The sequence below is a fragment of the Saccoglossus kowalevskii genome, chromosome 10, assembly GCF_978046115.1.
Source record: "Saccoglossus kowalevskii chromosome 10, keSacKowa6.1, whole genome shotgun sequence".
Taxonomy (NCBI): domain Eukaryota; kingdom Metazoa; phylum Hemichordata; class Enteropneusta; family Harrimaniidae; genus Saccoglossus; species Saccoglossus kowalevskii.
The window spans coordinates 27,985,369-28,011,590 of record NC_140650.1 but is presented as its reverse complement, the minus strand read 5'-3'; the positions used below and the strand labels follow the sequence as shown (position 1 = coordinate 28,011,590).

Below are 26,222 nucleotides of genomic sequence, written 5' to 3'. Positions count from 1 at the left end.
CTCAAAGATTTAATAATGAATCAGGGCAACAAGATACACAGTAATCTTGTCTAACTTCCTTTAATTCCACTCCACATAGAAAGTACATTTTACTCTAACAAGAATATTGATTTGAAAATTTAAGTAGCTATAAGTATTGCATCACAAAAATCGTGGTACAATTGATAAGACTTTGGATTTGGCATCAGAAGGATGTTGGTTCAAATCTTGGCGTGTGCCCAGAGTAAACATATACCTGGTAAGGTAGTGATTGCTAATGTATATGTTTAGCTCTGATGCCTGCTCCCAAGACAGTTGAATCGATTCATATAGCTAGGAGATAATGAAATAAAGAACTTATGAGCAACTCACTGAATATACAGCATTATCTAAATGCCTAAATAGCATTATTATTAAAATAAAACCATGAGGGCACTGTTCTCTATCAGTGCTTCCTGGCTCTCACATGATTGAGAAACAAAAATAGATATTTTGCAGTTTTTGGAAGATATTTGTAAATATTTTTTGCAATCAAATTACATTGCAGCTACTTACTACATTTTGGCAAAATTAAATATGGCAATTACCTACTGTTGCTATGGAAACTGACATGTTACAAAATTTGAAGTGCTATATACATAAAATCAATATTACAAAAATGTTATCAAGTTCTTCAAAATATACACATCAGTTTAGCCAATATTTTTTGGCTACAGCGAGTGAACTCATTTTGTGGAGACTGCCCTCTATGGTAAAGTGTATGAACAGCAAGAGGGCGCACTTTAAACATCAGACATGAAAATAAAAGAATTGTGGTTAAAATAAGCAAAAATTCCCATCTAACAGCAAAAGGCATCTGTTTGTGATGGTTTAATCTGTAATTTAAAAACATACAGATACCTACAAAATATTCATAAATTGAATTCTGATTTATATAATGTACTATCTTTGAAAATTACTCTTTTGGTACTTGTATTAAAATTAATTAGAAATAAATGCTATTACAGAAATGTGAATCACAATGTTCCTGGACGCTGTGATTCAGTATTTCAAACTACGATAATGCCATTAAGGAAAGATGGTAGGCAACAAATTAATTAATTTCCTGCACAAAACTCTAATGATAGTTTACAAATTACAGGGGTAAAAAATAAGAGATATCTTGTTTCCTTGGAAACAGGGATTTTAGTTTTTCTCCAAACTTAAGGTCTAAAACAGTGACCATTTTGGAGAGCTTTGTGTCTTTGTTAATTTTAATGACAGGTATTGAAATGAATTGATGTTAAAAGTTTACATGACCATTGTTATGAAAAATTCTGACATTGCAAGGTCTACTATCTCTCCTGTGCTATTTTGTATCAATACATGTAATATTGTGTGCCTCCCAACCTATATGTCTTGCGGCTGCACTAAAAAGGGTCAATATTTGACAATAAGTTCAAAATTATTAACTATTTGCACTTGGGTGAAGTTACCTTGAACCTAAAAAACACATTTCCCATCATTAAAACTGCTATTATGAATGATGGGTGCATAACAGTTAGTATAAGGTATTTATTATAACAATACCTCATTTGGTACAGCGGGGTAAAATAACACATAAAACTTCATTGTTGGCACTATTGTTCATTTTTAGGAAAGATTATGAAATGTTTGTCATTGCAGATCAGTGTTTTTTTCTTTCAAATTACATAAATAACATGGTAATAAAACTAAAAATATCAGTAATGACAAGATACTCTTTATTCTTGAACTTGTCTGAGGGCGCTGTTCATGCCATACAGTGAAAATACAGAAAAGTGTATATTTAACAGTGGTATTCTTTCCATCATTCATTTCTGGATTCATACCCAAACCCTCTATTTTAACATAAACCCCATTTAATAATACATTTTCTTTAAACTTTAGCTGATCTCTGTGTACGAATATATTCACCAAAAGTTGGACGGCTATGGTAGCAAACAGGCAGAGATCGAGATGTATCTCCATAGGTGTTTCCAAATCTGTATCGCATTTCTGTAAAAAAAAAAAACATAATAACTATTGAAGTTTGTGAAGTTATTTATGTAAGTAATTCACTCTTTTTCATTTAGCTTTGGTCGGTCCATGTTTTAAAAGTTCAATGTTGAGATAAAAATGATCTGTTAAGATTGCCATGTGCAGCTTAATCTTAAATCTACCGTACATGCCAATCCACAACATTTCATTGACAGTTTATTCACAAAAAATCTACAAATTTCTAAGACATTGATAAAACCGTAATTGTTCATACAAATATTAGAAATGTTGATACTTACGGGGTAAATATCCTGTATATTTTGGAACCATTCCATTTTGTTTGTAAAGTCTACGGCTATTGGCGTCAGGATGCTGACGTGGGAGTTCTACACCCGTCACACCCACTGCCTCGGCTTCATTCCTGTATGAAGTAGAATTGTTTTGACGTTTTAGTATTGAAGTATTTACTTTGCTCAATCACTGCGACAATATTATGAATACAACTTTATGATTCTAGACATCAAATTAGTTTGAAAGAATGAATGAATAAAAGGAAGTGGTACAATGCAATACTACTAAATAGACATAATAAATTCTGATGGCAAAATGATTTAATAACTGATAACACAATATATAGAGGATATCAAATGAGTAATATTTAATTAGAGTATTTATTAAACCCATGTGGTAATTTTCATATTTTTAAGCTTTTGATAATTAGTACATATGAATTAAATATAATATTACACACATATAAGCAACTCTCTGCTGTTTCACTTGGGTTTTAAACACAAAAACTGACAATAAAACTGAGTGTGAACATCATAAGCATCTAATAACATTCTATTCATTTGCATCCAGCAATGCCAATCTATAAATAAGCATTGCAGCCATTTTATCGGCTGCGATTAAACAAATAATTATTTCTTGGAACCATCAATGTATTTACTGTTATAGAGCCACAGTGACAACAATTTAACTATTGGCTAGTTTTATTAGCATCCTTCATTTTGTCTTAGCAGTAGTGGCGGTTCAGTACAGAAAATGAATTCCAAGGCGAAATTCATAAATTCGATTCAAAATTCTAATATGGAAAAATATTATATGGTTTTATGTTATGCCACTGCCATAATTATTTAAGTTTGCACTCTGCGATCACTCATTAGGCTTCATTTGGATCTTTCTTCTTTTTTTTATTTAAAGATATTTTTTATTGAGTCAAGTCTCTTAAAACTACATTTCGGTTTTACTTAAGAATCGCATGAAATACTTTTACATAGTCACAAATTGATCCCATTTAAGCATTAATGGCTTATGTGGATCTCCCAACAGAATTGTTTCATCAAATATTTCTAAACCCTGTTTGTTTTCCTCATCGCTCAACAAATTTCTCACAATACAAATGAACAAAAGAACAGCATATCATCAGGTGCATAATAGTTTCTGCTTCCCCTTTAAAGAATGTACACATTTTAGATGAGCAAATCGAGGGAAAATTTTATTTAGTTTTACTTCATTTGGATCATAGGAATATTATGTGACATATTTCATGGTATGATAGTAACAAATATTTCACTTCTTCTTTGTTCTGATTTACAATGGCTCACAGGAATTCAAAACAGAGTTGAATCTTTGTGAATATATGCATATCAGAACGATAATCAAAATTCTTGACAAATGTTTATTTTTCATTTTCCACAAATATAGAATATTAAATATTTCACATGAAAGTCTCAAGAATCCAATAAATTCACAGGAATGACCTTAGAGTGCAACTTTCATACTGTGTTTTAACTTTCTGATGATAACATACCTTGGGGGTATCACTGGTTTTCCAATCTTTGCCATGTGTCTTTGTGTTTCATGGTCAAACACTTCTAATGAGTCTTTGCATACAGTGTGGTAGCGCCCTCCCAGTCCTAACTCTGTCACTCCTTTCCTTGGTATGAACCCACGATAACCAGGCATTGGTGCTTCTGTTGGTGTTTTTCTACTTTCTGAAAACACAAAATAAAAGTGAAATGTTTCTCCTTCGGACTGAGAGAATACTATAAATATATTTGCAATAATAATAATAGTGATCAAGACACCTAATGTATCATTTAACATTGAGCCAACACTAAAAAAAATTGGCCAAATTCATCGTTTTTGTGTGGAAAAATCCCTTGCGAAACGAATACCTAATTACACAAGTTCACATTCCCGGGGTACAAGTATTTGAAACCGAAATCCTCATCTAACTGTAAGGTCATCACTGATTGGCTCCTGAGTTGGATAAGAAGTTTAGTTTCAAATACCGTTTGTATTGGTAAATTGATCACATTTATTTTATTATCATGTGTACGCCAGCTGTCTGTGTGTTCTAAATAACAAAATGCTACAACGAGTAAACTTAGTTGACTCTGAACAACACTGCTACAACACTCCACCCATCTACATTAATTTTATAGCATTAAAATATCTTTTTTTCTGATGCATTTACAATTTACTTTAATAATATTTTTTCTAAAACAAATATTAATGTATTTAAAAATGATTATTAATGATTTCTATAACAGACTTTCAATATTTTGTATATATTTATTCTAAACATTTATGAATATCTTGAACTAAATTTATACAAATACCCAGTATATTCCCACTTTACCAGTGTTACATGTAAACACTCGCCTAGAAAAATGTAAAATACTGTGTGTAAAATTGCTACCAAACACTACATACCTAGTAAAATTGGTGCTGTAGGATTCCTATCTCTGAAGTCATTCAGTCGTTTGATCACTCTATCATCATCTTTCGTGACAGCGTTCAGATTGGGATAGCCATTAACAGTTTGTTTAAGTTCATGAACGTTTGTTCCATGTTTTTTAGTATTTGTGAGGAAGTCGTCAATGCAGACATCACAATCTTCTTTGTATGTGCCACCAAACTTGAAAGGCATTCTGGGAATATAACCTGCGAATATAAAAATTACATAAAAATAAATTTGATTTCAAACTTTAATACAGACTTAGTTTATATGATTCCCAGAATATATAAGTGCCCACATCCTCAGGATGAGCTTTCAATTCAATGCAGTTACTTCTTCTATAGGAATTTATGAAAACAAAGTTTCAGTTTAAACTAATAATCATACAGTAAATGCATATACCAGGTATATACATGTATCTAGTACATTTGATTTGCAATAATTTGAAATAGCTTTCAACATATCATGATGTGTATTTCATATAAAAAATGACAACATACTGTAGAACCTAAAACTCAACTACATGGCTTAAATTTTAGCTGGTTTTTATTTTCAAATAAAAACTGACAAAACACTGTACAATTATCTACAGCACAACTACTGTACATGGCTTAAATTTTAGCTGTTTTTTATTTTCAAATAAAAACTGACAAAACACTGTACAATTATCTACAGCACAACTACTGTACATGGCTTAAATTTTAGCTGTTTTTTATTTTCAAATAAAAACTGACAAAACACTGTACAATTATCTACAGCACAACTACTGTACATGGCTTAAATTTTAGCTGGTTTTTATTTTCAAATAAAAACTGACAAAACACTGTACAATTATCTACAGCACAACTACTGTACATGGCTTAACATTTAGCTAGATTTTATTATCACTTAAGGTTAAGTGTGTCTGATTAACTTAGTGAATATTTAACAAATTTAACAACAGAGTATATTGTTTTTTCTCAAACCAGTGAATTTGAAACCTAGAGAATAACCAAGTAATCCACTATATTAATGCTATGAATTGTATTTATCTTTCTACATTACTATATACAGATAAATATCTTGTAGTGGTAATTACCCAATTTGTAGTGGGTTACATAGTAGTAAAATTACATGTATGAAAAGAGTGGTCAAACAGTTTTGTTCTATAGTATATGCTAATTTATGCTAATTAGACATAAAACCTAACCATGAGAGTTTTGTCTGCATGCTAACAGTGTTTGATGATCAGTAGAATTCCTTTCCTTAGTAATATCTTTTTAAATCAATATTTCTTTCACTGTTAAGATTTGGTGTTGTCTTGGTCCGAATTCATCATATTATATCACTGTGATCGAACAGGAACCGTTACTTTTCAAACACAATGATAAACAAAATATTGGTGGAAACAGTTGCCCACAAAGTGGGTGCAACATATATTAACATGTAACTTGTCTAGTCAATGCCTTGTAGTTTTGTTGATTACAAATAAATCAATTTGTGGTATGATCAAAAGAAACTAGAAGCATAAATGACATGTTTATTTGGACTGCTCATCCAACTCACTGCACAGTACTGAGGATTATAGCCAGAACTTTTGACATTCAGTGCAGGTCCGAACCCAGTTAACTTCTTCAATGAATTCTAATCCCTTAATCTCAAAAAAACAGAACCTACTGGGGTTAATAAAAACTATGTAAATCTCCATATAACTGTTGCTATTTACAACCATAAACAAAGAAAGTGTGGAATTCACAAGAATGAATGCAGATATTAACTTAAACAATACCTAAACTATCATTCCCTTGGCAAAAAAAAGACATTGGTATTGACTTGTTATTGCCAGTGAAATGAAATAAACTGTTAAAGAGAATGGACATTGAGAGAGTTGGGGTTTGAAAGTATTTTCAATAGACTTGGTTCACAATAATGCAATACTGTAAAATACTTTATTTTCGCTAGAATTAATTTTCGCTTTAAAGTGTTTTTGGGTGTTTTGTATGGAATTTATTTTCACTGGATTTCTGACGAGTTGAATGTGAAAAACAGGAAAAAAGGTATATTCGCTGGATTTTATTTACACTGAATCATTCCTGCAGCGAAAATAGCGGAAATTAATTCCAAGCTAAAATAAAGTATTTCACAGTACATCAACAACTGATATAGAAATTAGTGCATGATTTAACGAGGTATGAGTGTACGATTCTCGAACAATTTCCCATGTACAAAAACTTAATGGCCAATTAATGGACTGAACTAATGCTAAATAAACACAAGACTAATGTGATACCAAGTATAACTTTAATGACAAGAATAGGGTGCCTGTCTGTACTCAAGTATTCTTATTAATTTCTCAAGTGATATGAGCGAAGACAATTAACTGAATACCTATAAGTTGCAATTGACAGTTATAGAAATAGCACTATATAAGTGGTGTCAACAGACACAGTAGTTTGAAGTCACCACTCTCAAGGTCTTCTTGTGCCATACTTACTGAATACATTGATGCTATTGAATTAACAGTTGCTAGGGCAGGCTACTACAAAACATTAGCTTTGTTCTCCTGGGACATTAGTTATACACTGGTCAGTTAACAGCCCTCTAATGGATTAATGGTTTCTCAAAGACATCAGTTTACACTGTAATTGAATGTGGAGTGCCAGAAATTGGAAATTGTTGTTGCATTCTAGTTGTTGCAAAATTGTGGGTTTATAAGAAGGATTAGGATCAGAAAAACAAAAGAAGTTGTCAAAAATCAGTGTGAAACAATTTTTAAATATTCATTTTATTTTAAAATTGTCATTAAAATTTATTTTTGATTTTGATTTTTTAACAAACCTGTGATGCATATTCAGGGTTTTATATATTTATATATACTCAGAAAAGCAAGCTTAATAAATCTGATATCATGGGTTATGATATTCTATTTATCACATGTATGTATTACTAGCTGTCCTGCCAGAAGAAACTAACATCAGAATCATGTGTGTGTGTGCATTTTAAACTTCTCAATGTGTTCTATTCATTTGCATACGGGAATGCCGTTCTTCGAACTTAAGTGCTTCCAGTTTATTGGCTGTGATTAACACATCCACGGATAGCCTAAATAAATAGGGGAAATTAACGTCAACAGGCGATGCCACGAACCATTAATATACATATGATTATAGAGAGACAATATTGAAAACATTTTAACTAAATTGTGGGCCAGTTCGGCAAGCAGTAATGATGGAACAGTAGGGAAACAAATTACATGCATTGCCACGATAAGGTTGGAAGCATTAGAAAAGCAAAATTGTCAAATTCCACTTTAAAACAAAAATGAACATTAATGAATGTATTAAGTTATCAGATTGACCATATTTTACACTTATCACAAAACTAATTTGACTACTCACCAAACAAGTTATGTTTTGGAATTTTAGGAGGTGACTAGTTATTGATATCAAAATTGCATGCAAGAACCAATCAGATTTGTCACTTGGCGGGAGGGGGGGGGGATTACGGAAAAAATGATAAATGGCTTCATGTGACTGCTACACTTGATAAGTAAAGTTACATTCTATAATGACAAAGTAATTAAATACCAGGCTTTACTCATTCATGGAGAATTTGGTAAGAAATCTCAGATTATATAATTACTAATCCAAATGAGATATAAGCCATTCAAACATTTTTTCATAAAGGTTTTATTAAAAAACTATCAATCCCTACATGTAATGTAGCATCAGACTCGTGATCAATAGACCCAAGTTCAAATCCTACCTCAGGCTGCACACCAAAACGGGTTGACCCCATGGATGAGTGTGCCACTGACTCAATGAATGCACTAATAAATGTAACTTTGGGGGAACCTTGGTTCAGGTCCACAGGTGCTTGTGTTCGACCGAGCATGGTTGATGCCAGGATAGCGCATTAAATTGCCAAACATGAATATGACTTCTGTGGCAAGAATGCACTAATGTCAGCATTAGCACTTGCAGTTTGCACGTACAACAGTGACATTCAATGTCCAGAACTGTTGCCAGGCAAAAAAACATTTTTTTTTTTAAATAAGGATCATAGATATTTGATTAGTAACAAATAAATGAAAAACCTTCAATAGCAATTATTTCATAAATATAATTATATGTAAAAAACAGCCACGCTGGTATACTAGAACATAGTTATCTTATACAAATATATAATTACTGCATATAATATAAATACAAAGCAACAAAACAATCATAATTCCAACCCTTTACCTCAGTTACCATGGTAATGAGTGTTGTTTAGGTTAATGATTAAAGTTTCAGACATGAATCAGAGATGTAATGTTCGGCCCAACCATTGTGCTTTGGTATACATAAATGGATTTAGTCTGAGAGAATACTAAAACATAACATTCAGAGATGTAATGTTTGGCCCAACCTTAGTGCTTTGGTAAATAAATGGAGTTAGTCTGAGATAATACTAAAACATAACATTTTTCTTTCAATATTTTGAATTTAAATCTGAAATAATAAGACACTCGGGTCATAAGAGATGAATGTCAGACTTGGCTAGTCATCACCAACGAGATCCTTTATTCCTATGCTAGGAATGTGTACTACGAAAACAAAACAGTCTACAGTTGTTGAGTCAGTGAAACGCAGTGTTTTTCTTTCTCACCACAGGGTATATTGGCAAAGTACTGTGAGTACAAGCACATTTGTTGGCTTTGGCAATATTGATGTTGGCAAGGCACATGCAAGCTATACAGACACCGATCTGATCAATGCCTTATATTTATTTTTAATTTCCTTTATATCTACAAATCATTGTTTAACAAGGTGGTTCTTTAAATGACCCCAATAAATATGTATGAGCAATTCAACAAAGCAGCACTGATGTTGGCATAGCAACAAAGGTCATAGTACTACAACAAACCTGATCTGTTCAGTTCTTTTTTATTATATCGACTGGAGGTTTTATTTTATGTATGGATTTAGAGGCGAGGAATAAAATCAATATTTTCAAAATTTATTTTAAAGTGTTTTTAAACTAATTATTATTAATTATTGACATTAAATAAAATATAAATCGCACTGTGAAAATTCATGATTATTCATTAAGAACTCCACAAAACAATCCCAAATAAATGAAACAACAGCTTTAATTAAAACTATTTTAAGAATTTTTTTTTTAAATTGCAATTCTGTCACTACTTTTCACTCAAAGGCGGGGAAAAAGGAGTGGCAGGTAAATAATAGATACTTAAACCTTATTACCACACATGAACCTTAACAAACACCAAAGACATCACATAAATGCAGCACAAACAACAGGTCAAAGTTCACACCAAGATTTATTGGCTGTAACATTAACGATGAATTTGAAATTTTTTCATTGTATTAAATAGAAGTGTTGGTGCAAATAGGCAGCAGGAGATAAACATTAATTCAAAAGTTATCAACAAAATTTCTTAAGACAAAGACTTTATTTCTTTAAATATAATAAGTGAATCTGGACATACAGTTATGTAATCATTAACATACACCTATTGTACATCATTTATTTAAATGCTGCATTCATATCAAATTATGGTAAAAAAAAATTAATTGAGGTCGTGTAATTTGTTTTTATCTGGTTTCACACACACATAGATAGATAAAATAGTTAACAATATAACAAAGTTAAATTATTTCTAAAAAAATTTTGCTCATTAGTTGACTTCAAACACAAGCAGGGTTTCCTATATAGAGTGCTAGTAAACACCAAATCTGTTCTCAACATAAAACCCCTATAAACTAGCTATAGCTATTTACCAAGGCTGGCGATAAAAACCTAGCAACATAGATGCTCTTTTGTTCAGTTATCTAGTGGATGTAATTAAGGTTCACATACAAGTGCTCCTGTTGGTGTCAATGTTATACTCATTTCAGAGTGCAAGTAGTTGGACAACACCATGGACGCCTTGCAACTGGTGACTATATTCACAATCTTGCGGTTAACTGTCAGCTATTTACGATATGTAATACACTCAGCAGTCTAACAAATCAAGCTAAATTGACCTTTGACCTTGTGTGGGTTAAAAAATAAGTTGTCAATCCCTGGGATTGCACCAGTGAATTGTGGGACACCATGGAGTACTCGTATGTAGTTTACACTATTAATTTGTAAATTTGCTATGAGATTAGACTTAACTAGAGCCTGCCACTTCACACATCATATAATTTATTTGACTCAATATTTCAACAACATTTTGGAATATTATAATCAAGGTTAATTAGTCAATATGTATACCAAATAATTTACTTGACTGTTGCAACACTAAATGTAACCATAAATTTAAAGTCATTCATGCAAACAATGTACCAAATATATTTGTAATAAATTTGTAACTACAGTTGTGTAACTATTAGACATGTGTGATATAGTGACCCATGGAATGCCATGCCATCATATTAATATTAGTACAATATTAATATAATTTTAGATTTTGCTCTAGATTTTCTTTGTTAATTTTTTAAATGGATATCATTTCCCATTGACTACAAGTCAATATTACGTGGGTTTATTTTATGATAGTTCTAACTGGTTGATAAAGGCTGGCAAGAAGAAAAACAATTTTATTGATTGTTATTGACTGATTGTTATTCATATTTGTATTCATATTTTGGTGAAATGTGGTTTTCAGAGGCTGCTATAGGATACAAAACCAGATACAGGACAGACAAAACAAAAGGGATAATATAAGAACAGGAAAGCAATGAAGGGACAGAACGATAGTCTTGCAGGGGGGCTGTTTATAAATAATATTAAAAACATGATAGCTATAAAGGGACAAACCATTAGAGTTTTGCAGGGGGCTAAATAATATTACAACATGATAGCTATAAAGGGACAAACCAATAGAGTTTTTTGGAGGGGGGGGGGGCTAAATAATATTACAACATGATAGCTATAAAGGAAAAATCAATAGAGTTTTGCAGGGGGCTAAATAATATTACAACATGATAGCTATAAAGGGACAAACCAATAGAGTTTTGTGGGGAGGACTAAATAATATTACAACATGATAGCTATAAAGGGAAAATCAATAGAGTTTTGCAGGGGGCTAAATAATATTACAACATGATAGCTATAAAGGGACAAACCAATAGAGTTTTGCAGGGGGCTAAATAATATTACAAACATGGTAGCTATAAAGGGACAAACCAATAGAGTTTTGCAGGGGGCTAAATAATATTACAAACATGGTAGCTATAAAGGAACAGGCCAATAAACTTTTGCAGAGGGTTAAATAATATTACAACATGATAGCTATAAAGGGAAAACCAATACAGTTTTGCAGGGGGCTAAATAATATTACAACATGATAGCTATAATGGGAAAACCAATAGAGTTTTGCAGGGGGCTAAATAATATTACAACATGATAGCTATAACGGGAAAACCAATAGAGTTTTGCAGGGGGCTAAATAATATTACAACATGATAGCTATAACGGGAAAACCAATAGAGTTTTGCAGGGGGCTAAATAATATTACAACATGATAGCTATAAAGGGACAAACCAATAGAGTTTTGCAGGGGGCTAAATAATATTACAACATGATAGCTATAAAGGGACAAACCAATAGAGTTTTGTGGGGAGGACTAAATAATATTACAACATGATAGCTATAAAGGGAAAATCAATAGAGTTTTGCAGGGGGCTAAATAATATTACAACATGATAGCTATAAAGGGACAAACCAATAGAGTTTTGCAGGGGGCTAAATAATATTACAAACATGGTAGCTATAAAGGGACAAACCAATAGAGTTTTGCAGGGGGCTAAATAATATTACAAACATGGTAGCTATAAAGGAACAGGCCAATAAACTTTTGCAGAGGGTTAAATAATATTACAACATGATAGCTATAAAGGGAAAACCAATACAGTTTTGCAGGGGGCTAAATAATATTACAACATGATAGCTATAATGGGAAAACCAATAGAGTTTTGCAGGGGGCTAAATAATATTACAACATGATAGCTATAACGGGAAAACCAATAGAGTTTTGCAGGGGGCTAAATAATATTACAACATGATAGCTATAAAGGGACAAACCAATAGAGTTTTGCAGGGGGCTAAATAATATTACAACATGATAGCTATAAAGGAACAGGCCAATAAACTTTTGCAGAGGGTTAAATAATATTACAACATGATAGCTATAAAGGGACAAACCAATAGAGTTTTGTGGAGGGGGGGCTAAATAATATTACAACATGATAGCTATAAAAGGACAAACCAATAGAGTTTTGCAGGGGGCTAAATAATATTACAACATGATAGCTATAAAGGGACAAACCAATAGAGTTTTGGGGGGGGACTAAATAATATTACAACATGATAGCTATAAAGGGAAAACCAATAGAGTTTTGCAGGGGGCTAAATAATATTACAACATGATAGCTATAACGGGACAGACGAAAACTATTTTGCAACCATTTTTTGATTCAAAATGGCAAGAATTTGTTACGCTTTTTTCTTTATGAAACATATTCCAAACTGAAATGTAAAATATACATTTATAGCGAAAAGTTACAGAATAATGTTAACATTGTAGATGATAGTCAAACCTTACCTGTATAGCCTGGAACCATACTCTCTGTAAGTTTATTATCACCAGTGGATGCTGGTAAATTATGTTTTGGAATCCTCTCTCGTACTTCGGCACCAGCTGATCCTGTTCCGACATATTTTGTGCTAGTTTCAAAATAATTATGCGGCCACGCTGCTGCAATTGGATGCCTATCTCTCTGCAAAAAACAAAAACAAAAAAAAACATGGTGAAGTCATTATTGTAAAACATATGAATTTAAATTGAATGTCTACATGAATTCTATCAATTGAAGGATGGTAGTCATTGTGCAACACATGTGTGAGATTTAAGTTGATCAACATTGATTTCAACACAATTCAATGTCCACTCCTAGCGGCATACACACGTGTTTTATATGCAATGTGCGCAAAATACCTTCTTTGATTCATTTTTATTCATTTATGTGTTGCAATCATACCAGGAATTATCTAGTTAAATCTTGATAATATATATTTATTAATATTATTTATGTACCTGCTAGTAAAAGTTTAAAAATCAACAAAAACAAGGGGTGCTTCATGCTTTATTTGTGGAATAGTTGGAATTGACAAAACTGTAAACTGAGTTGACATGTGTACACGTATTTTATTGTGACTGATTTGTCTTAAATTTCAGATAACACAGGGCAAACAAGGATTTTTATTGGACTGGATTTTTGCAGCTTCATTAAAATTGCAAAAATAAAGTATTCTAATTCTACTGTCAGACTTTAATGCATTTTGCCGATTTCAAAATGGCCACCAGTAATGCAGACCAAGAGTAATAAAAAAAACAGAATTCAAACAAAATTATAAAATTGCCACTCATGACGTACATCACCTTATCTTGAATTGAGCAAATTTGTTGACAACCCTGTTTTTAATTTAATTTTAAGGCAACGTTATCAACCATGATATGGTTACTATTGGAAATAATTTTATAGAGATAATTCTAAAGCCCACCAAATCCTGTGTTTGTAGATTCTAAATAAATATATGTTTTACAATATAAAATTGTCTTTTTATTAATCATATGCAGCTTTGTGACAATACATATAAATTTATCACCAAAATAGTTGTTACGTATTAATATAAGAACATGTAGAATGGTCTATTTTCAAACTTTTCATTATGCATACTCACGCAATACAATTTAGGATTGTAATAATAACAATAATAGTCTTAATTGAAGTCCTTTCCTAAAAATGGACATAGATCTAAGTACAATAAAGCATGGCTGTCATTCCATGTTAGAAACATTCAGAATAAAAAAAAAAGATACACTTGTATATATTTCTAGAAATCAAAGAAAAAGTTGTGTTTTTTGGCGAAGTGTGTGTGAAAAAAAGAATCTTTTGGGGAAAATAATCCAGGAAATATTTTTCTGTGCAAGTAGTCTGTGGCAAAAAACCTTAAATGCCACAATGCAACATCAAATAAAGTATAGATAAAACAATTTTTCACCACTTCTGAAAGGCATCCAGTAATGGTCAAAAGGTTAAATGTATATTAGGCATGGGAATGTTGTTGCAATTAAGTGATGTTTTATGCTGATTGGTCCACTTAACTCTATCCGGATTTACATGCATTAATAGCATCTTACACAAGTACAGTAATACATCATGTAGGTACAATGTAATGCAGTACAAAATCCATATAGCATACAATACAAGAACCCTGAGCATGCTGATACATTGTAACACAATGTGTATGTATATATTCAGATAAGGTCATTAATATGCACAGATTGATACAAAAACAAATCAAAACCTGTCACTAGCCTAACACATGATGATTATATTTTATAGTTATTGGGTAAGTCTGTTCAGACACAGGGTAAACCTTTTTAACCCATTGCCTACTGGAGATTTTTTATACAATAGACATTGACAATCTGTGACTATCTGGGAAAGCTTTTAGCAGTTTAAGTGCTAAAGTTAATTAAGACACTACAACCAAAATATTTTGTACCAAAAATCAATCACAGCTTGTACTTGTACCAGATTCTTAAATGTAGATTTGTCCACATTTTGATACAGACACCACTAAAACATAGTCTTCTGTTTTGTACTGCACTACATTTAGAAATAGAATTTTCACATTTAACAAGAAATTACATAGAGGAAGAACCGAAGACTGATCTTTATTACATTTTTCATTTTTGAATATTATTTAAAAAATATTCACAGAATGTTGTCTCTATATAGAGACTAATTCTGACATTTCAAAAATCCTGACAATCACAAACCATGACAAATCCTAATCCTCACTACCAGTACTTTCCTTCAAATCACAGGGATAGAGGGGATATCAATCACCATGTCTCCTTATTTCCGCATGATTGGAAAGAGGATGCAATGTTTTCATGTATATATTCCGATTTCTAAGAGTGTTGTGCCTTTGTGTTGACAGACGCCAGTGGCACTCCGTTAACCAAATAGATACACAACAGGCGAAACTATGAGAAAAACAACGCAAGCTCTCACGTAACAGTTGAATAGTGACAATACAAGAGATTTCGGACCTCTTTGGTCACACAGCAACACACAGTCATACTGGTAACAAGTGCAGCAGTCAATTTACCAAGGCCAACTCTTTCAATGTACTGCACGACAGACATTCATGGCTTCTGAGCAACCGGGGATATATGAGTGGGGAGGGGAGAATAAAAATGATCACAGTGTTCGTGATAAAAGTATGGCTTCCACAGTCCAGTGCTTCATCAAAGTTACGAAAAGAAATTAAACGCACGTTACGTTTTCGGTTGGTGTCAATGTTATACGCCCAACAAAACAATAAATACTGCTCAGATACTAGCGGATTAAAAGATTTGGCATAATCGCGGAAATTAAGCGATAAAAAACGACCTCCGCACGTCTGTAGGCGGCGAAACCGCTACAGTAATCCGTCTGCAAACACAACGACGTTATTCCACAAACAATAGAAATAATTTTGGTGAAAACATACATCATTCTCGGGTCAAATGAGGTTTTGGGTATCCAAACTTATGTTTTCTGTGTTCATTATGGGCAACTTGATACCCGGTGCTGTTTCTAAATTTGACCGAATGACTGCGTTTTATGTATGCCTCACCGACACGCAAAACAACAACTGAAAACGATCTACATTCATTCTCAAACAAGCAAAACTGACATTTCGCAGCAGGTAGGAAATTGAGACCACCCCTTCAAAATAACGTGTTATATTTGTTTCTGCCTCTCCACGTTAATCCCACAACACACAAGCAACACCCACGGCAGTTATAAACAGCGATTTCCCTCAGAAAAGCTCAGATACGACGCGGAATGGGTCTTACTGTCGTACATGTCCACGCCATATTTTCTTTGAACAGAGTGAATGAATTACAATTACCGCAATAAACGCGTCTATGCTTTAAAAATGCACTAACTACCGAGGATACTGGTTAATGAATCTGAACAATACATACGATACATAACTCAATTGAACCGTTTACCCAAACTCAGTCAGTCCACTGGACGGCGTAATGGGAAAGAAATATGCAGTTGAAAATGGCGTTTGGCAACATTGAGTGAATTTATAAACAACACATACCTGTGAAAGCTTGTTTGTAGCGTTCCCATATGTATCACCAATGTGGTATTTATACTGTTCGATATATCCACGATAACTGCGAGAAACAGAAACAAGTAATAATGATTAAACTGCGTAAACTCTTCTCGTAATAAGCCACGGTCATTTTCTGGCCGTGCACTGTTACCGAGGGCGGAAGTCACGGCAAGTTACTTTAATGGCCATACTACACACTGTACTATATAAGCGAATTTATCGGCACTCACCCTGGCAGTTGTGTTCCCGGTTTCAACGCACAGAACTCCCTCCGCCTGTCCACGTTCCACATCGTGGAATTGGGTAAATCTGCGTTCATCATTTTGGAAGGCTCACAATGGCGCGGTCAAAGTCTCCGCCGAAAAAATAACCCTGTCAATGGGATCAGCACTGTATCATATGATGAACAATGTTGTTGTAGTACTTGCCAACGCGAGCTCGTTTTACCGACAGCGAGACTGGTTGTCAGGGTCACGTTGTTAGCAACCCAGATCAATGAATAATTCATTAGCCTGTGATCAATTAGCCGCGTTGGGGCGTGGCCAATGCACCGATTATAACACGATTATACACTGGTATAATATAATTCCGCGGCTATTCACAGCATACACACTTATTGTGGTCACGAGAAAGAATGGAACGGCAATATTGCAGTATGAGACTCTGCTAACAGAATAGCTACATTACACAAAGTGTTGCCACAGACAGCAATAGCAACACTGTGAGCAAAATAGTAATATCAGTGTGTCGCACTGCAATATTGTCGTTCCATTATTTATTGCCAGTAGATTACAGTCGAATTCAATAGCCTGGAATCTACCAAATTTAATATGAATCAACATTTCAAACATGCAAGGATATTGTTAAATTATTGAAACGAAGAATGTTTGAAAATGTACAGAGTTACTATCTTGGGCAGTTTATTCACAAATTACTTAAGTTTAAACGGTGTGGTTTTATTTTAGTGTTGCGGACTACAACCCCAATAATTAAACTATTCTCCACACACACACAAATAAGATAAACATCCATTTACCATTGGTTCTGATGCAATCTGATAACAATCCCAGTGACTTTTTATATTCTTACTTTGGTTGATTTTTTTTTTATTTTAACTATTACTACATACTGTATGGGCTCTTGGAATTAATATATTTGAGAAGAAAAAATTAATAAAAAAAATAAAATTAAAATAACAAAAAATGAGGACTAGGACTTTGGTTCCTATGGTGACCAGAAATTTGTTATATTTGGTGCCAAAAAATGAGAATGGCAGATTTATCTTCATTTCTGTATTACATGCATACATGAACAAATAAATCACTTTCACCTGGATACTGAAGTACTATATCTCCAAAAATGATAACATTTTCGTAAGCTAGTATCATTTTACATTTCTCCAGTCTGTCATTGGTGGCGCTGTTTATAAAAGTTTGTACAACAAGTGCAAGAACGCAATTTCTAAGATGACTAAATACAAAATGGTCACCTTGGAATGGATCATAAAACAAATGCATGTATATACGTGTTCCAATATGTTAGATGCGTGTGACACGATCAAGTCAAGCATTTCCGTAATGCAAGTGTGGACAGACTGATGCACTGAGCCTCTAAACCCACTACGGATAGCCAAAAAAACAAACATCAGCAGTTACTTGAAAGAGAAATGCGAAAAAATAAATTCACAGCTACATTATCGTGAAAAAAAATATAGCCTTGAAAACTGTGTGAAGAAAAAGATGCACAGAAGTTTATAACGTGCCTCCTCCAGTGTATTCATTAGATCATATATATATCATGATATATACAACATTAAAATATATCTATAACGTAACAAAAATACCCGACATCAAATAATCACTATTGCATAGTAAAATTTCATCATACCCCCAACTGACCTGACGGCCATTGATTTAAAGGCAGCAGTCGTCGTGCCGCGTCCTGTTCGATATGGGACTCATAGCGACGTGTATACAACGCGTGTAAAATACATTGTTTATTTACACGAAATTCGAACACGCATTGCGCGATGACCACCGTGCTTTTAAGCATTCATTGTTTTGCCGTACAAATTATTAGCTAGCCTACCTTCTGAAACAATTCCCTCTTTTCTGTCAAAAACTCGGGTTCCTCACGCGACACGAACTGCTTCATATGTTCGTGTGTTTGTTTGTTTTTTCTGGAGAGATGGAAAATCAGAAAAACGAAACGTTGAACTTGAAATAAACACCAATTTCCTAGTCGTATTGTTTTTGGATTCGCTGTTATTCTACTTGCATTCACTATGAAAAATGTTTGTTTTGTTAACAGAAACGATATTATCATTTTAATGTTTGCAGTGCATAAACTACCCGATACAAATACATTTAACTTCAGATAACTCGAATGTTGCGAACTGCAATATTGCCAATATTCTTTGGTTCCAGGCGTCCTTTGCGAATGGCCCGGAGGACGCAGGTAACAAGCAACAAGAAAGTGATGAACCAATCAGAATGCCGGATTCGTTACTAGTTACCGGCATCTTGAGGCGGGAACCAGCCAAACGAAAGGAGATGATCTTCACACAATCTATCGCTGGTGGCGCTTCAACAAAATCAGCTGCTTGCAAAGGCTAAAACAACCAACGGGGAGGGTTGAAATAAAACCGAAGTAGAAGCTTATCCGAAATTCTTCAGAATGTTCAACAGTGAAGATTAAGTCAAATGTTAAACCATATATCAGGAGAATACAACAAAGCCTCTTTATGTTTAACTTATTTTTAAAAACGATTAAAAACAAAAAGTACCCCGGTTTTCAAACTTTTCCACAAAAAACGATTTTGTCCCTTCAGAGTTTCACAGCCTGCTGCACACTGACTGAAAAACAAATTTATTTTCCTTAGAGTAATTTACAGTTCAACACAGCATATCAGATATTTAAATATGAATTCAAGAAAAGACATACAATACACAAAGCTGGTGAATATTTAATATCAGAAATAGCAATGACTGACATTTTACTTTAGTATTATATCACTAACATTTTATGGCTGTCAACTGAAGGAATCTATTTTTAAGGATGCAATAAATTCATTAATACATGTTTGTCCAGATAAAAGGATCCAGTCACTGTGACAAAATATAGCTGTATAATGCATTAGTACGATGCACATGTCAATAACTGAATTTTGTTGATGGCTCATTATACTTCATATAGACTAAACAGTCTATGGTTAGCAACTCAATAAAATATCACAGATGAAACAATCATACCAGGAAATTCAAAAGATGTGTTATTTATTACGAAATATTAAATATATTTAAAAATGAACCAAAGCCTGATGTCAGTCTGTAGGTTATCCCAAATTACACAAGTATCAAATTTCACCGAGACCTTATACAATGTAGGTAGTTCTACAAATGTACAAAGCCACAAAATAAAATTGTTTCCTGTATTACACAAATGAGAATGATACTTCGACATTTATTTTTTTGTAGCAGAGGGTGGATGTATTCAACCAAAATAACGAACATAATTATAGACAAGCAGCCTATCGGCTGAGATAGCTCCGCTGTTAGCAATGCACATTTCAATTAAAGAACTGAAGACATCATTAGAAAATGAACAATATGAATAGTATCAAAGCAATCGGACTTACAGTTTTTAACAAGAAGTCGAAAATATCACTTTTTACCAAAAATTACAAAAATATTCACCAAAATAAATTAATTAGAGAATTGAAGATATCATCACAAAATGAACAAATCTGAGAGAGGTCCACATGTAGTACCTATATATGTAATATCAAAGCAATCGGACTTACAGTTTTCAACAAGAAGTCGAAAATATCACTTTTTACCAAAAATGACAAAAATATTCACCAAAATTAGAGAATTGAAGATATCATCACAAAATGAACAAATCTGAGAGAGGTCCACATGTAGTACCTATATATGTAATATCAAAGCAATTGGACTTGCGGTTTTTAACAAGAAGTCAAAAATATCACTTTTTACCAAAAATGACAAAAATATTCACCAAAATTAGAGAATTGAAGATATCATCACGAAATAAACAAATCTGAGAGAGGTCCACATGTAGTACCTATATATGTAGTATCAAAGCAATTGGACTTGCGGTTTTTAACAAGAAGTCGAAAATATCACTTTTCACCAAAAAATGACAAAAATATTCACCAAAATTAGAGAATTAAAGATATCATTACAAAATGAACAAATCTGAGAGAGGTCCACATGTAGTACCTATATATGTAATATCAAAGCATTTGCACTTGCGGTTGCGGTTTTTAACAAGAAGTCGAAAATATCAGTTTTTACCAAAAATGACAAAAATATTCACCAAAATTAGAGAATTAAAGATATCATTACAAAATGAACAAATCTGAGAGAGGTCCACATGTAGTACCTATATATGTAATATCAAAGCAATTGCACTTGCGGTTTTTAACAAGAAGTCGAAAATATCAGTTTTTACCAAAAATGACAAAAATATTCACCAAAATTAGAGAATTAAAGATATCATTACAAAATGAACAAATCTGAGAGAGGTCCACATGTAGTACCTATATATGTAATATCAAAGCAATTGCACTTGCGGTTTTTAACAAGAAGTCGAAAATATCAGTTTTTACCAAAAATGACAAATATATTCACCAAAATTAGAGAATTGAAGATATCATCACGAAATGAACAAATCTGAGAGAGGTCCACATGTAGTACCTATAGATGTAATATCAAAGCAATTGCACTTGCGGTTGCGGTTTTTAACAAGAAGTCGAAAATATCAGTTTTTACCAAAAATGACAAAAATATTCACCAAAATTAGAGAATTAAAGATATCAACATGAAATGAACAAACCTAAGAGAGGTCTACCCAAGGTACATATACACCAAGTATCAAAGCATTTAGGCTTGTAGTTTTCAAGAAGAAGTCGAAAAAGTAAAACATTGACACGGACGACGACGGACAATCACTCATATGATAAGCTCCGCTCGACAAAGTCGACAGCGGAGCTAAAAAATCAGAGGGCACCAGGGAGGAACTCGTGTCTGTATGTTTTAGCAAATTGCCTCCACCTAAGTATCTTACAAGAAACTGGTGTGTTAGTGCACTGCCAGGTAAAATAAAGAAATGTTCAGTCAATTAATAGGTACATCAAATAACATCTTTACCAGCTACTATAGCTTAGTTTCTTTTCTACAGAAGTACTAATGTGTATTTAAATGTGCTCTCTTTTGAAACTTAGCGGTAACATCCTACTTTTTGTTTTATATTCACTGTAATATTCTAGGACAACTCTGACCGTACATGTTTTGATGTACTTACAATCAGATCCATGCATCTTACCGAGGTCAAATGCACAATTTCTTGGTAGAATCCTGCAGAGTTTACAGAGAAGTATATTTACATTGAGTTTGATAAACAATGTCCAAAGAACCAGATTCTAGTATTTCTACAATGCTAGCATGAATTGTCTTTTTGATGAACTCTCATGTGCTTACCAAGATTTTCTTTCAACTTACACCTGTAGCCACACACATGACATTGCCATGGTTTATCATCAGAATGAACCATCAGGTGTTTTTTCAGACTTTGCTTTAAATTGAAGAGTTTATGACAAATTGGACATTCCTCTTTCTTGTCAGAATGAACTGCAAGATGTCCTCTAAGTTGACTCTTATTTCTAAACTGTTTTCCGCAGACCTCACACTGTACCGGTATTGAGACCATGTGCCAGGTTTTGACATGTGCTCTCAATTTGGCTGGGTGTTTGAATAATTTACCACAGTGCTCACAAGATACAAGTTCATCAAACTGATCATGTGTAATTGCAAGATGATAGCCAAGTTCATAATTTGTAAGAAAACTTTTTTGACAAGTGGGACACTTAAGCAGACCTTCTTTAGTGTGGTCTCGTTTAATATGCTGTTTCACATTGATTGCTGCTGAATATTTTCGATTGCAGATTTCACATTCATATGTTTTTCTATGCTGGTCTTCATGTGTTGATAGCATCTTAACTGTTGGAAGTTTTTTCCCACAAATACTACAAGTATATTTCATCTCTTCATGCAGAAACTTGTGTTCACGTAATTCACCACTTCTAAAAAACTCTTTCTCACACACATCACATTTATATATCTTCTGTTCCAAGCCATGCTCTTTAACACGATGACTTCGTAAAAAACAGCTGTAAAGGAAGTCCTTATCGCAGATTTTACAGACATATAATGGAATTTTTATTGGATGATTTTGTAGCTTGTGTTCCTGTAACTCTTTGTGCATCAGAAAGCCTATATGACAATGTCTGCATTTTCTTTTGGAGCAAGTCGCTTCAGATAAATGGACTTTCCATGCAGCACAAGTGACAAACCACTTACCACATTTGTCACATGAATAAGGCTTTGATTTGTACGATTCTTCGAATAACCTACTTATCCGAGAGACTCGCTCCTCAATTGTCATTTTTTTGCGTACTAGCTTTTGATTGGCAAGTGTTTTTGAGCATCCAGCATCGTTATCATTAATTTCCAATTTTTTATTTTGAACTTCCATTGATTCTGGCAAAACTTCATTTTCTAATATTTTTCCTGAATCCTTCTCATTTATGCTCACAATATCTGATTCTGACTCGCTTGTTTCCATGGCAAAGTCATTAGCTTCCACATCCGTGTCAGTTGAACTATCTTCACTCCTCACAAAATGAGTGGCCTCATTTCCGTGAATGGAGAGTTTTCTTTCAGTCTCATCTGATTCCATACTCTTGTATGTCTCTTGATGGTCCTCAGAGGCGAGTGTGGAATGCAATGTAGTATTTGAACTATTTTCATGTTTAGAAAGTTCTGTTTTTTCCATCTCATCAGGTTCTATACTGTCTGTCACTTGATGGTCCTCAGAAGTACCTGCTGAGTCCAATGTAGTATGTAAATCCAGATAGATATCACTTGACATTGCTGGAAATATTTCAACATCATGTGACCTGACTTTCAGTCCTGTGGTGTGAAATTCCTTGACAAAATCCACACTTCCCCAATATTCAGATGGATTATCAATTTCTGAGACAATGATGAAAACTTTAGCTTTAAATTTAGAAGTCAAATCCAATGCCTGAAACAGAACGAATACAGAAATATTAAACTTGTATCTTGTGTGCAATTTATATTTTTTCTGGTTGTCCTATCAAACTATTGATCTGTTTTTGTTAGCTTTGAGTTCATGGTCAAAATAAACCCATATCAGTAGGTAAGCAGAGACTGTGAAAGCATTTTCAAAAAAAGTATTTTCTGAATAAGTGGACAGTTGCTTTTAAGTTTTGGAAAATGGGATTTTGCATCTGCTGACCCTATTATCAAAAATAAAACAAAACTACGTTGCACGATGACACTGCGCAGTGAATGTGTATAACCAGTTTCATTTATCCACGTACTAACGAAAGGAGCCACAACGCTATTGTTTTAGCTTTACCCTATGATCGTGTATACAATCGCAAACTATCATCAACATCAAAGATGAGCTAGACAATGTCCTTATCAGGATTAATTTTGGTTGAAACAAAAGGAAATAAGCCAGTTAAGAGGCATCGTGGCTCCTTCCTTTAGTTCCTTCCATGGTTTATCAAGAACATTGTACACCAAGCAAAATTTCAGTGAAATTTTTTTTCTCTATTGATTTTGGTGTCTTTGGAGCTTTTATCAGGCAAGGTGTTGAAATAGCAGCCATTCTGACTACTTGTATCTGATCATGAAACAAATCCAGAAAAGGTCCCTGTTTTTGAACTGTTTCTGCACATCTTTTTAATTGAAATACAGTTCCTCACACTCTAGAGTATTATGGTTGATTTGTTATGTAATTTTACTTCCTCAGGCATCTCTGTCATTGGGGTAGTATGAAGGTGCCTAATGGAACAGAGGTCGAGTTTCACTGTGGTTTGGAGTTTGAAACATTGCCTAAAATATTCATATTGATTTCCATAAATGCAAATTACAATATCAATTTGTTTGCATTTCAAAAGACTTAAACATGTTTCAATTGAATGAAAAAGTAGTGATATCTGTCTGTATACAGTTCAAGACAAAACATTTTTGCAAATATAATAATGCTACAATATTTATTTAATAAGATAAGAAAATTCTTAAGTAGACTAATTCGGCCACCCACAAACTATTTTGGATTTTGAGAACATCGTCTTCACTAGTGTCGGTGCAACAAAGGGATTCCTTCATCTTATATTTATAAAACTTTCCAATTTTATTCATTTGGTCAATAGAAACCTCTCGTTTCAGTTTGAATGATGAAATTTATATATTTATAAATATGAAAGAATGTCTTTGTTACGCCAAGAGTATTCAAAATGGCGACATACGTAAACTAAACTCCGCGGCACTTATCTACACTAACGCCATATCTCTAATAAATAAACACCTAACCTATCTAACCACTGTGCTGAATATATGTTAAAAACAATTATCGACGTTTGGGCAGTCAGTCGTGTTCGTGTCTCATCGTTTTATGGCTTGGAGACGTGAGGGCGAAATAACTTTATTTTCAAGAACGCAAGCCGTTTGAATCGGACATTATCTTTTGGTGGGAGATCATCAAAACGTATCAAAAATGCAATACGAAAAATGTGCTATTATATACTAGTATATACAAATCGATAAATTTTAACAATTCCCGTTGGACCAACTCTAAAATGTGTCAATGATATAGACTGACGGTGACCTGACCTGACTCAAGAATAGGTCATGTTAAAACGTATTCATTGTTTTGTCAGACACACGTTACCTACCTTTTGAAACAGTGTCCTCTTTTCTGCAAGAAAATCGGTTTCTTCACTCGAAAAGACTGACTCCATAATCGCGCATTTAATTTGTTTTTCGGACTAGATCCTGAATCCGACGAAGCCCCCAAACTTTAACAGTATTCGTCATTGCTTTTGGATTCGGGCTCTTCTAGTGAATCCACTGAAATGGCTTTACCTTGAACAATATTTTTTCTTGACCAACCGAAACTGTTTCAATTTAATTTTGTGTAGGGCACAACCAAACGATACATGCACATTTAACCTCAGACAACTAAATGTTGCAAATGGCTACCCAAAGTGAATCTGAATCAGATGTTAACCAAAGAACCGTCCACAAAAAGGTGACCTTCACCGTAAGCTACCGTTTGTGGCGCTTCAACAAAATCAATCCGTTGACTAAATCAATCAACTAAACCGTTTCACGCAAAAGACGCTGGGGACAAGCGAAAATCAATCAGCTGCCTGAAAATACCGAGAATGGTTTGAACCAGGTGATCAGCATGGGATGCAGATTTGAAAGCCAATGAGAGCGGAAGT

General features: G+C 33.5%; 2 protein-coding genes across 2 annotated transcripts; both read right to left on the bottom strand.

Annotated features, from left to right (window-relative positions):
- Positions 1–1,700: 1,700 nt before the first annotated feature.
- On the bottom strand, positions 1,701–17,320 carry LOC100366377 (ciliary microtubule inner protein 2B-like). Its single transcript, XM_002739655.4, has 7 exons — positions 17,113–17,320; positions 16,868–16,943; positions 13,299–13,473; positions 4,699–4,929; positions 3,791–3,974; positions 2,277–2,398; positions 1,701–1,995 (listed from the first exon to the last, which is right to left on the bottom strand). The coding sequence occupies exons 1-7, from the start codon at positions 17,202–17,204 to the stop codon at positions 1,877–1,879; spliced, it is 999 nt and encodes a 332-aa protein (XP_002739701.1). The 5' UTR covers positions 17,205–17,320; the 3' UTR covers positions 1,701–1,876.
- A 4,664-nt stretch (positions 17,321–21,984) lies between these two features.
- LOC146738000 (uncharacterized) lies at positions 21,985–25,791 on the bottom strand. The gene is made up of 2 exons (XM_085504773.1): positions 25,671–25,791; positions 21,985–23,989 (listed from the first exon to the last, which is right to left on the bottom strand). Exons 1-2 carry the CDS (start codon positions 25,734–25,736, stop codon positions 22,343–22,345), a joined length of 1,713 nt encoding a protein of 570 aa, XP_085360899.1. The 5' UTR covers positions 25,737–25,791; the 3' UTR covers positions 21,985–22,342.
- Between the last annotated feature and the right edge of the window lie 431 nt (positions 25,792–26,222).

What these genes read in the sequence shown, in the direction of transcription:
- LOC100366377 (XM_002739655.4), bottom strand. Translation starts at nt 17,204, where the DNA reads ATGATGAACGCAGATTTACCCAATTCCACGATGTGGAACGTGGACAGG. An exon ending in AAACCAGTGATACCCCCAAG is followed by an intron (nt 2,399 to 3,790) that starts GTATGTTATCAT and finishes TACTTCATACAG; the next exon opens with GAATGAAGCCGAGGCAGTGG. An exon ending in ATATACAGGATATTTACCCC is followed by an intron (nt 1,996 to 2,276) that starts GTAAGTATCAAC and finishes TTTTTTTTACAG; the next exon opens with AAATGCGATACAGATTTGGA.
- LOC146738000 (XM_085504773.1), bottom strand. Translation starts at nt 25,736, where the DNA reads ATGGAGTCAGTCTTTTCGAGTGAAGAAACCGATTTTCTTGCAGAAAAG. An exon ending in AGAGGACACTGTTTCAAAAG is followed by an intron (nt 23,990 to 25,670) that starts GTAGGTAACGTG and finishes GTTCTGTTTCAG; the next exon opens with GCATTGGATTTGACTTCTAA.